The sequence below is a fragment of the Asterias amurensis genome, chromosome 22 (assembly GCF_032118995.1).
Source record: "Asterias amurensis chromosome 22, ASM3211899v1".
NCBI classification, from domain to species: domain Eukaryota; kingdom Metazoa; phylum Echinodermata; class Asteroidea; order Forcipulatida; family Asteriidae; genus Asterias; species Asterias amurensis.
The window spans coordinates 8,047,433-8,060,645 of NC_092669.1; the positions used below are offsets into that span (position 1 = coordinate 8,047,433).

The 13,213-nt window shown below is 39.9% G+C and overlaps 1 protein-coding gene and 1 pseudogene across 4 annotated transcripts in view; one reads left to right on the forward strand and one right to left on the reverse strand.

Moving 5' to 3' along the window:
* The window catches only part of LOC139953899 (battenin-like), a 74,285-nt gene that overhangs the window by 44,307 nt on the left and 16,765 nt on the right, over nucleotides 1-13,213 (forward strand). For 3 of the 4 annotated variants that reach the window (XM_071953501.1, XM_071953499.1, XM_071953500.1), the window contains exons 11-15: nucleotides 191-324; nucleotides 4,283-4,399; nucleotides 5,223-5,339; nucleotides 6,860-7,025; nucleotides 8,375-8,478. In XM_071953501.1, coding sequence (XP_071809602.1) covers nucleotides 191-324; nucleotides 4,283-4,399; nucleotides 5,223-5,339; nucleotides 6,860-7,025; nucleotides 8,375-8,454 — 614 coding nt within the window. In that variant the 3' untranslated portion in view covers nucleotides 8,455-8,478. The remainder of the gene's footprint in view (nucleotides 1-190; nucleotides 325-4,282; nucleotides 4,400-5,222; nucleotides 5,340-6,859; nucleotides 7,026-8,374; nucleotides 8,479-13,213) is intronic. The other variant, XM_071953502.1, reaches the window with a different exon arrangement.
* Nucleotides 9,114-11,737, reverse strand: LOC139954064 (uncharacterized; annotated as a pseudogene).

Below are 13,213 nucleotides of genomic sequence, written 5' to 3' on the forward strand. Positions count from 1 at the left end.
TCTTGATGTTGCCCTTAGCATTAAGCATCTTGATGTTGCCCTTAACATTAAGCATCTTATTGGTGCCCTTAGCATTAAGCATCTTATTGGTGCCCTTAGCATTAAGCATCTTATTGGTGCCCTTAACATTAAGCATTTAGGCAATATGTACATGTATATAATAGAATATCAATTGTGTTTTTATTGACAGGTATCTTAAGAGTTCAACAAGGAGCAGGTGATGCTTCAGAAACGACTGAAATACATTCTTTTACCATCAAGCTCAAAGCTTTTTTCCATCAAGTAAAAAGATGCATCAAACTTGTTGCATGGTTATCATTTTGTGTAAGTATTACAATTAATGCAAGAGGTGCATATTTCAGGAATTTAAGTACATGTACAGTGTACACACAACTCAATTTCACTTGCATTAAATCCACAGTAAAGATTCTGATGGAGCCTATGAGACACTACATGTAAAAGGAAGATGGCATTTTGTGTAGTTTTATATTGTGTGTGTAGTTCAGAATATGCACACAAATCAGAGAATGATAATAATAATAGTAATAATAACAAGCATTTATTGTACATGTACATATAGAGCATTTTTGTACAGGGTACCACAGCTCTTAACAAGAAACAGTACCGTAATTTACGGATTATAAACCGCGGTTTATGTTGATTTTGATTTTTTTTTTGAACTCCTGCGGTTTATTCGCCGGGCGGCTTGTATGCCGACATATTAATATTGAAAAAGAAAATAACAACATAATTTTTTTTTAAAGAAACATTGTTTAAAAAAACTCCTTATTAAAACAAATACAAAACAGACAGAAAAAATCATACACCGGCGTGTCAAACTCACTCTGAAAAACATTTGACGAGAAATTATTGCTACATGGACGACTCCACCAACCTTGTCTGCCGTTACAAGGCCGTGCCTCGATTTTATTCCTAGATCAATGGGTCTCAAAAAGTCCTATTTCTACTCCATAATAAATCCATCTGTCCAACAAGACCGTTTTTTTTCTTTCATATTTATGAACACTTTGAACGCCAAAATGATGTTAGTCCAGCGACTCTGCATATAGCGAATTGGGAATAATTGTCATCCTCGGACCCATAAAATAATCCATGATGTGTTACGATATAGTGGGGTTGAGCGCAAGGCAAGATCGTGAGTACGAGGATAGCTTCAAAAGAAATATAGTCGGGTTGCCTTTCCACACAGAGAAAAAACACATGCTAAGTGTCATTGCTGAATTGCTTACTTCTGGGTACCGGCTGCCATGTAGAAATGGGTGCTTGTTTTTTTGGGAGATTCTTTTTTATTAAGAGCAGACTTTGAAACGATCGTCGGATGGTCGCACTCGTCTGCCAACTCACCCCTCATCAAGCGGCCCATGGATGTAAGCAAATAATCGCGGGAACTGGAGAATAAACTTGTTTGATTGTTTTAACAGAAACAAAAAACACACATTAAGGAGTTTGCAACAAAGTTCTTTCTTCATTTTTCACATTATTTCAATGAAAATGTTAACAATTATAAATAAATTTCTGCCGGTCGGAGTTTGTTATTTTTGGTCCTGCTACTCGCCGTCAAATCACTGTCAACTCGCTTGTGCCGTCTATTCGCCGTCAACTTGACCACTACGCAGATGGCAGGTATGAATTAGTCTTCACCCAAGACGTAAAAAAAAGCAAAATGGCAGCCGACGGTTTTGGAGCTTCGAGGTAATTTTTAATGAGAAAAAACTCAAATTTTAAACTGAAATGTAACATAAAAGTTATGAAAGTTTTCCTTTAGCTAATACTTTTCATTTCTTTTCCTCTTTTGTGGATTGTAAATGTATTATTGGAGGAGTTGATGGCGAGTTGACGGCACCAAGTGAGTTAAAGGCGGGTAGGACCCCACTTTCACACGGCCCCTCTCTTTGTGCGCTCGTGGCTGTGGTTTATTTGCCGGGCGGTTTATGCGCCGACACTTAAATATTTATTTCTATATTTTGGGGAAGGGTGGTTTATACACCGGGCAGTTTATAATACGAAAATTACGGTATATTAAACAAATACATAACTAATGGCACTAATAATGGGAAAACAGTTTGTCCTTAGAAATCAACCGTGGAACAGGAACGTTTTGAGAATGCCATCATGGTTTGGCTATTAATGCACACAAACACCTAGGCCCTGTTTACACTAGATCCCGAAAGCCGGATCAGACGCGGATCGAATTCGGCAATGTGGATTAACGGCAAGTGTAAACGCAAAAATGCTGGGTCAGACCCGGGTCTGTATCCGGCATTTTCAATCCACCTTTCGAGGGTTGAATCCGGCAATTGGTGGATTAAGGTCCGGCAATGTGGATTTAAATACAAGTGTAAACACAAAGGTGGATTATACATGGCAATTAAACGTTGCATTTCCGGTGCTGTTACGAATGGCGCGCTTTTCTCTTCGCTGAACATTATATTTGTGAGCGTCTTCTTTATTGTCACTGATGTCTGATGCACAGTGTGTGTGGACTGTGTGTGTGTGAAACGTTTTGTATTTTTCAGGGCCCTAAAACAAATGATTTGCCACGTTACTATCATGGGATCGAGCACCTGTACAAACGTTTGGGTTCGAAAACTAGTTTTTGTTGGGTTCCCTCAACAACATTATGATTACGCGTACGGTCAACTGAATTGATACTAGACTGATTTACTCGATGCTCCGTGCCGAGCGAGTACAAGTCGAATCTTCACATTACTTTTCCTTTTCGGCAATAATTACAGATCGCTCCAGGAAAAATATGGCGCGCTGAAATCGTGATCCTTGAGCTCTTTCCGGGGAGCGGTGACGTCACTGCCAATAAACATCATGTTTGAAAGCAGAATCGGAGATGGATTAAGGACTGGTATAAAGGCCGGTTTATAGTCGGTTGCGCGATGGTCACGCGACGGAATTCTTGCGCGCAATCCTAAGACTGAGGCCTAAAAACCATGTCTTTTTATGATCGCGCATCAAGATTTCCGACACCTGACCATCGCGCGACCGACTATAACTCGGCCTTAAACGCGACACTTAATTTTGATCTGCGGTCGTAAAAAAATGCAGAATCTCCATCCACCTGGGATTTAGTGTAAACGCGTTCCTAGAGTGCAGTAACCAATAAAAGTCAATTTGAGTAGTGAGGTGCTTACAAACTCACAATCTTGAGTTTCTCTGCAATATTAATAACCACCATTCATAAATACCCTGCACAGTTCCGCTAATCCTTTCAGTGGAGAGCGCGTCACGTGGGGGTGTTTAAAGGGTTGATAAAGACACAGCTAAAGCTGTTTAAGACCGACTGGCTTCGCGTGTTGGGCGCGCAAGCTAATGTACGGCAAGTTATATTACACGGAACTCAATTCATAGTTATTAGTAACAGCGGGTAATTTGTGACCGACACGCACAAAACATTTTTACAAAAGTTTTTGAAAAAATTTGTGAACTTTGAAAAAAATTGCAAAAGAAACAGTGTCACATTGTTTATAATTGTGAGATTATTTTGCTTTTTAACATAAGGGCATTTATGAATGGGAATTAAAGAGTAGTGACTCGTTCTTAAACGGCTGTTTAAAACCTTGCAGGGTCGTGGCCGTGCGATAAAGGCCCGAGCCGAACACACAGCTAAAACCCTGCCGGTTTTAAACAACCGTTTTATAAGAACTACGATTTTTTTCCTTAGTTTAATGCTAAACGAGGATACCAGTGAAATCATCCTGTTGCATTAAGTATTGATAGCGAACATATTTTAGCTTTTCAGTTGTTTTTCAAGCCATAGTAACGACTTTCAAGAAAAGATATTTTCTTTGCTGTTTTTGTTTGTGTATTATTCTCCTTCAAAAAGGATTGGATGCATCAGGTTGACAAAATTAATAAAAATAATAATAATTAGATGTTTATAAAGTGCACATATCTGCCTAAAATGGCACCCAAGGAGCACAAGAAAAAAACACTAGAAACAGTAATAAGCGAAATAATGACAAGTATGGAAATGACAGGTAATCGCTGGATTCCTTCATGAGGAATGTTTTCAGATGCTTGTGGAACAATTCTGAAGTTTTGCTAATATACCTTGTCGTTATCGGTTCTCGCTACTAATGTGCTGGTATAATCTGTACTTAAATGCATTGAAACAGGCATGAGGCAGTGTGGAACCAGCAACACTCTCCTATTAACCGCAACCTCGTAATAACAGGGCTTGACTGTATACTTTTCTAAAGCCACTTGATGTGTTATCCATGTAACCTATGATTATTTTGTGTATTGACAGTTGGCAGTGATACAATTCACAAGTTACACAATAAGAGTTGCTGCAGCCAAGGCAAAAGACCAACCTGATGTCACAAAATGTCCTGAGTTTTATGCATCATTACAACTTTGCTATCAGGTACAATTAACCTTTCATTTCATGAAAAAGGGCATTATGTGATCAGTTATGCAGGGGGGTGTCACAAAAGCATTTTTTGCATTCAAATTTCCTATTATTTAGGCCACAGAAGTCATCTCTTGTCCCAAATTCAATGTATTACAATTACAATAGAACAATTACTAAAGAATGTTTCTCCTCTCCCTACAGTTATTATTAAAGGAATAACAGTGTTGTAGCCGATGTGAATGGCCTTGGTCTCGAGACCAGTCTGGAAACCAATTTTTGGTGGTCTTTGACTTGGTCTCGAGCACACATGGTCTCGGGCTTCCTGATCTTGATCTTGAACCTTTCTGTCTTGGTCTCAGACCTCATTTTTATTGAGACCAATAAAAAACATACACTTTTGATTAGAAGCAATTTATCCCATAATAAGTAAGCTCCTTGGTCACCTGGAGGACAATGACCTTCTAACTGACTGCCAGTTTGGGTTTCGACATTCATGTTCAGCCGGTTATCTGCTGACATCAGTTAACAGTTGCATGGCTTCTGACTGACGCCCAAAACAAAGATATTGACAGTTTAGGGAGAGCGCCAACTAGTGCTAATAATAGGTCAGTTGGTAGAGTGTCGGTATGTTTAATCATACTTTGCTGCTTCAAATCCCAATCAGGTCAATTCAACCCTACTATTTTTTTGATAGAAAAGTTACAACATAAAGTTTATGTCAAACTATACATTGAAATGAATAGAATGCGGGCTCTAAGCTGATGTTATTTCTCTGTGATTTTAAAACATCAAGGTTTATTGAGTGACAATGATCATGCTTTTTTGTATTTTTTAGGTGGGTGTCTTTGTCTCGCAGTCATCGTTACCAATCGGCAAGATCAGACAAGTTGGTCTACTGACTTTATTTCAGACCATAAATATGCTAGTATGGATCTTCAATGAAAACAAAACAGTATGTAGTTTATCATATTCTTTCCATTAAATATTTCCTTAGTTCATCTTGTATTAACCCTGACTGTAAAGACAGTATAAACTATTGGTTCTGAGAACCGTTTGATTGTTTTAAAGTCAAATTAAAATATAAAAGTTTCATTTAAATTTCATTTTGAGTTTTTGTGTTAGCTATCGTGAGATATATTGTGAGATATCGTGAGATATCGCTGAAACTTTGGAGCGACTTTGTACATGCAGGAAGAATAGACAATCTGAGAAGCGTTACCATGGTTAATGCTTCTTTTAATCAAATTTTGGCAGATAAAGTTGAAATCTTTTCCCATATCATACAGTACTTTGAAGTGAAATGTTTCTCTTAATGCATTCTACTTTCCAAAGCTGCTGTTTTTCGTACCACGTAAGTTATTATTACCAGTAATTTTCAGAGAAATTACATGTACCAAACATGTACAGACCCTTTGTAAAGAGTGATGTGTGTTTACAATTTCAAGCACACACATGAGCAAAGGGCTGCTATACATTGTAACATGTTTGAAGTGTCTGATTGGTTCATTGATTGAAATTGTACAGTGTAAATCATTACATACTTTGTTTTAAAAAAATGTATTAGTTTGTCCCTTTAAGTTCTTAATTATCTGTCGGTCACCTTTAATCAGTTTGAGTTGACACAGTTTGCACCTGTTACGTATTACAAGACCAAGGTGAACCAGATTCATTGTTATTGGTGCACCCAACTATATAGGGACAAAAAACAGCAATTGGTGTCATTAACATTTTGTAGACCCTCAAAATATTTGTAATTAAACAGATTTGAGAACCCAATAAAAAAAATGTGCCGGGGGGGGGGGATGTTGGGAAAAATACACCGGTGTAGGGGTGTTTTTAATAAATGGCCGGGCCCTGAGACTCCCCATATCAAATTGAGCATGGGATAAAAGTTCAAGACTCAATGGATAATTTCCCCTTCACTGTATACAATCTGTGCGACATGTATTTTTTGATATCTAGCATTTTGCACTGTATGCTATGTCAGTTTATTTATTGAAGAGGTCCATAAGGTCACACTCTTTCATGTATTATAGTTTATGCTCTTTGGATTTGTTGATTGACCCTTTACCAAACTAGCCCACTGGAATCATACAGACTGCAAGCAGCATGGTGGTAAGCAGGACTGGTGGTGGCCAAAAAGGAGAACTTGCCTTAGTATCAAATGCACCATCCACAACCTCATTTGTACTATGCTGTTGTGTTTTATTACCTACTTTGTCTCTTGTATGGATGCTTATCCCAACACTAAAGCCAGCTTCCCAATAGACTGTTTCTTCTGCAGCCAGGTGGAGAGTTACCGTGACTGGCTTTGGTGTAATTCTATCGTGATTCACACCTGGACTTTTAGTCTGCGAAATTTGCATGGTGTTTTACAGCAGCAAGATGGTCCTAAGAGACTCAACACACCCATAGTGCCATTACACTAGACTCCCTCCTCTTCTTATTTATTTGTTGTATTTTCATTTCTAGTTCCGGTTTTTGCCAGTTGCAATTCTTCCACTATTGATGATCATTGCTGGTATATTGAGAGGTGCTGTATATGTCAACATATTTTACATGATAAGGACGGACAGTAAATATCCTGAAGGAGACAGAGAGATGTGTGCAAATGTGGCCTCTATATTTCTTACCGTTGGTGAGTCAGCATTTGACATTGAACTTTTAATTGGTACACGCATATAAACACATATAACATTCACGTTGTCACAAGATTTAAAGAGAGCAATAAAAAGTCAAAGGGGTGTGTTTATTTGTGTTTTGCTCAGAAAAAGAAGAACTAAAACCACACTCTGCAGAGAATTATGTGATATGAAAGCAGCTCATTCTTTCAGACTGCTCCTACAATTCCCCCTGAAAACCAAGGTTATTAGGCTCATGACATCGTGGCCGAGCGGATAAGAGCACCGAACTCGAGCTCTGGTGCTTCTGTTCAGCAGAGTGTGAGTTTGAGTCCCGGTCGTGACACTCGAGTCCCTGAGCAAGACACTTACATGTACCTATAATTGCTTCTCTCCACCCAGGGGTAAATGGGTACTTGTGAGGGCAGAGATGGTTCTTGTGATTGATTTAGCCGAGTAGCGCATATTAATGTTGCACAGGCTGCATACTCTCCACGAGGGAGCTGAGAAGGTTTAAGGAATTAATTAAGGCCCAGTGACCAGGGGTACTAATGTTGGAAGCTAAAAACTGGTTATTATGATTCATAGTACTATGACAAAGGTTCCCAATAGTAAGTGACTTCAAATGCCATGGACTACCTTGTCCTAAAATCACTTAATAATGCATTCATAAATACCTCGGACAGTTTCGCTATTCCTATTGGTGGAGAGCGCGTCACGTGGGTGTGTATAAACCTTTGTTTATGACCAGTAAAAAGTGTTGAAACATGGGTGTGGCAGGCGAGCTTGCACCTGTGCTTACAAGACAATTTCTTCATTCCTATTGGTCGAGAGCAACGGCTGAAACAGTTGTGCCACATCACGCGATACGCGAGACGCGCACAGCATTCCCTTATAAGGAGTTGTTTACCCGAGGGCGGCAGAGGGCCAAGTACCATTTCATAGCTGGAGGGGTGTTGTGTTAAAAGAAATCATTGAACAATTAGTATTTTTGCATTTATTTTACTTTTTGACCAAAAGTGTTGATGTTCTTTGACCGAAAAGGTATTTATGAATGGGAATCAAAGTGTGTTGAATCGGTTTCAACTAGTGGTTTAAACCCGCCGAGGCCTGGTTCTTGATAATTTACCTAGACTTCATATCGGTAAATTATCAAGAACCACTAGTTGATTAAACCACTAGTTGAAAACCTCTTCACCACACATTGATTCCCTTATTCACGATAATCCAGACGCTGTTTTCAAGCATGGCCTGCTCATGATTCTTTGGAACTGAAGTAGTATACATGTAGCTTGCAACGTAACAAATCAGTGTTCTTTGTTGTACTTGAAAATTAATCAGTCCTTTACTGTTCTATACTTTGCAGGCTTATCCTTGAGTTGCATTCTGCAAACAGTTCTCTTCAATACTGTTCCACTACTCCAATATGAAAAACCACCACATTGAGCAAACTTACGCAACATGTTAACAGTAAGTACAAAAGCTAGAGATCTAAAATAGTGAGGCATACATTATGTACTATTTTAACTAGGTGTTCGGCTAACAGCCGAACAACTATTATTAGGTGTTCGGCTAACAGCCGAACAACTATGGGTAAAAACTCTTTTGAAGGAGTGGTGGCTCTGAAAAGAGCCGGTTTGGTCTCGACGTTTCGAACAGTATACTCTGCTCGTCTTCAGGAGATTCTCCTGAAGACGAGCAGAGTATTCTGTTCGAAACGTCGAGACCAAACCGGCTCTTTTCAGAGCCACCACTCCTTCAAAAGAGTTTTTACCCATGGTTGTACCTGCAAGTTTACTATTAATATTTATATTTATAGTTGATCTTATTCTCCACACCATGCAAAGCTTCAAACACCAATTAGCCGAACAACTATTGTTATTTTTATGTTTTTTCCCTGCAAACCTTCTCTAGCAATTTTAAACAAAAGTAAAGCTTGTACAAACTTAAAACTTACCATGTACATAGGGATCAGTGAGTAGATAAACCGCCACTTTTGGGAATGATGACAACATTGATGACGTCATGGCAAGGTTTTTAAAGTTGAAAAACGACATTTGCTTTTTCGCTGTATCTCAACGAATATTAATGCTATGATGTTCATACTTCAGCATCGGATAGATTAAAACATTGACAACATTTGAAAAGTTAACGCCAAAATCGTATGACCTTACTTTCCGGTCGTTACCATGGGTCAAAGTTCGCCTTTGCATTTTTTCATCAAAAAACAACTTTTGAGCTTTAAAACAAAAGTAAAGCTTGTACAATCTTGAAACTTACTATGTCCATAGGCATTAGTGAGTAGATGAAACCGCCACTTTTTTGGAATGATGACATCATTGATGACATCATCATAAGGTTTTTAATGTTGAAAAATGACAATTTGCTTGTTGCTGTATCTCAACGAATATAAAAGCTACATGATGTTCATACTTGGGCATCGGATAGATAAAGCCTTGGGCAATATTTGAAAAGTTAATTCCAAAATCGTACGACCTTAACTTCCGGGTCATTACCCTGGGTCAAAGTTCGCATTTGTTTTCAATCAAAAACAACTTTTGAGCTTTTAAACAAAAGTAAAGCTTGTACAAACTTACTATGAACATAGGCAAAAGTGAGTGGATGAAGCCGCCACTTTTTTGGAATGATGACGCCATTGATGACGTCATGACAAGTTTTTTAATGTTGAAAAATTACCATTTGCTTGTTGCTGTATCTCAAGAAATATGAAAGCTACAGACTTGGGCAACATTTGAAAAGTTAACGCCAAAATCGTATGACCTGAACTTCCGGGTCGTTACCCTGGGTCAAAGTTCGCCTTTGTGTTTTTTTCATCAAAAAACAACTTTTGAGCTTTAAAACTAAGGTACATGTAAAGCTTGTACAAACTTAAAACTTACTATGTACATATAGGCAATAGTGAGTAGATGAAACCGCCACTTTTTTGGAATGATGAGGTCACAATGATGTCATGACATGGTTTTTAAAATTTAAAAATGACCATTTGCTTGTTGCTGTACATTATCTCAACGAATGTAAAAGCTATTACGTTCATACCTGGGCATCGGATAGATAAAGCCTTGGGCAACATTTGAAAAGTTACCGCCGAAATCGTACGACCTTAACTTCCGGGTCATTACCATGGGTCAAAGTTCGCATTTGTGTTTTTTCATCCAAAAACAGCTTTTGAGCTTTTACATAGGCAATAGTGATCAGATAAAACCATCACTTTTTTGGAATGATGACGTCATTGATGACGTCATGACAAGTTTTTTAATGTTAAATAATGACCATTTGCTTGTTGCTGTATCTCAACAAATATTAATGCTGTGATGTTCATACCTGGGCATCGGATAGATAAAGCCTTGGGCAACATTTGAAAACGAGCCTTGACTTTCTGGATAGCTCGATGGACTGCTAAAGAGCTATGACCCCTGGAAACAAGGTGTTTCTTAAGTTCCTGTGAGTGGTGGATAAAATCAGAATCATTAGAACAGATTCAACGAAGTCCGAGGGCCTGACTGTAGGCTATGCTGGGGTTGCAGTGTCAGGGGTGACAGCTAGTGGAATGTAGGTATTGGTGTTTATCTGTGGGTTTCACAAAGAGATATATGATTAAGCCATCATCCGTCTTGAGAACCTTGACATCCAGAAAGTGTGTATCATTGGTTGAGTATTGGCTCGTGAGTTTGATGGTCCTTTGAAGGAATTTATGTGATTAACGAAAGCTGTGAGGCTGCTTCATCACTTGTCCAGATGAAAAAGATGTCATCAATATAGCGCCACCAGACCCAGGGACGGCAAGGGGCTGACGCCAACATGCGCTGTTCAAGATGGCTCATGAAAATGCACGCCATTGATGGTGCCATACGTGTGCCCATTGCAGTGCCCTGTACCTGTAGAAAATTCTTACCCATGAAAGAAAAGTTGTTTTTGGTTAGAACATGTTGCATGAGGGATACAATGTCTGAAATGGGTGGTGATGTGTGACCACTCTTAGCCAGAGCTGAAGAGCAGGCAGCAATCCCTTCATCTTGAGGAATGTTGGTTTATAGAGACACATCCAAAGTACCGATAATGGCTGTGTTTGGGACGCATTTGTGCACAAATGCAATCACGTCTAGTTGTAAATTGGGCTTGTTCTCGTTGACCCCTCTGCTGCAGCTTCCAAGGTTGTATCGTTAACTTGTTTTACCCCTGGCCACACATCAGTTAACTGTTGTGTGGCTTTTTACAAGCACCCCTTTGAAGATATTAAAGTCACCTGGAACTGGTATTTTGTCAAAATAAATCTTTTGTCACTAAAATATGTGTTTTGATGATTGGAATATGAATAAACAGTTCACTAAGGTTCTAAAAAATTAGTTTCCATTTTATTTACAAATTTAAAAGTAGGCCCGACCCAAGAAGGCGCTGTTTGTGACGTCAATCGAGGCGCGATATTTGAAGAGAAAATCTGTAGTCTAGCCCTGTACACTATGTCTGGGTACCTGATCAGTGTGATGCTGACTTTCAGAACTACGGTCATGAGCAGACTGCACGCACTGTATATCTGCTGTGCGGATGGTCCACTCGGATTACCCAGCTTGGTGAATCGCATGCAGTGCCAACACGAGAAGCAGTACCCAGATGTGTTCACGTCAGGCAAATGCTCCTTTAGGTTCGTCACGTCCTTCAGGTACCTTCTTCGACTTCCTACTAGCTGGAAAACTTGTTGGAATAGTGTCATGTTTTAGGAAAGAACTTTTCTCTTCATGTCAAATTAATGCTGTATTCCGGATTCTCGAAGCACGACAGCTCGAAGTGTTTGCTGCACAGTGCTGGAAAAGAAGTTGGACAGGACCACTTTGCAAACTGACCCCATCTTTAGTTGTTTTGCTGCATCCAGCAGCAATACACGTAGGCGACATTGCCGGAAAAATGCAGGAAATAAACCTTTTCTCGAAACATACAAACTCATGACTAGGACCTGCATGTACTTGCACGTACGTGTGTTTGATGTTCGATCGAGGCAAAGTCTGCCGCAAATGACGTCACAAAAGGGGAAGGCGGAGTCACCCCCAAAAACTACTTTATCTATTTTTTAAACAAATAAATAGTAACACAACAATATCTCAAAAAATGATTTTGTTGTTCATATACATATACTTTAATGTTTGAAGAAAAAAATACTACATTTCCAGGTGACTTTAACAAAATAGGGGGACAGCCAACATAAAACGTAAGCATAGCTGCGTATCTTGAAACATAAGAGCAGCTTGACTCAGGATTGAAAGCGCACTTTTTGATGAAATTAAAGCGTACTTGAAACGTAAGCGAAGCTGCGTATCTTGGAAAATGTGCGTAGCTTGATACAGGATTGAACATGTTACATGCCCTGTACACCAATGCCCTCCGCCTTTCATTCCGCGAGACCATCATCTGTCCGAAGAGCACCACTATTTTAGGGTGGATTTGGTCCAATGGCTCCAGCCATCGTTTAGCGACACTCTCCACTTGTGGTACACCAGCAAAGGTTCGAGGTCTGCGATTCTTCATCGAAGCCTTCGAAGTCCTTGCTCGTGTTATCCCCAACTGCTCATCCCTACTGTCCCCCTTAGAGGAAGCAATAGCCGGTCGTCAGTCTCATAAAAAGTTGAATTGGTCCGAAGATGTTCACAGCACATTCCAGACGGCACAAGCTGCCCTCTCATCGACCCGAACCATCACGCTCCCTCGTCCCAATGACCAGTTGTGGATCGTGACCGATGGTTCCGTCAAGAAGCACAGCATTGACGCAACCCTTTATGTTACCCGTCTCGCAGGCTTTTTCAGCGCCAAATTATGTGGGCGACAGCTGACCTGGACACCCTGTGAAGTAGAAGCTCTCTCCATCGCAGCCTCCACCAAGCATTTTGGACCATTCATCGTCCAATCTAAGAATCACGCACGCACCCTGACCGACAGTAAACCGTGTGTCCAGGCCTGAGAAAAGTTGTGCCGTGGGGAATTTTCAGCCAGCCCGTGGATTACGACCTTTCTACCAAGCCTCTATTTGTCATCTTGCTGGTTCTGCTAACGTCCCCTCTGATTTTGCTAGCCGCAATGCCCGGATTGTTATGACCCCACTTGCCAAGTATGCACCTTTGTCAGACACATTGAAGAGTCCACGGTCATGCGAGTGTCTGCCCAGGAGATCTCTCCGTTGATGCTAAGCTCCCATTCA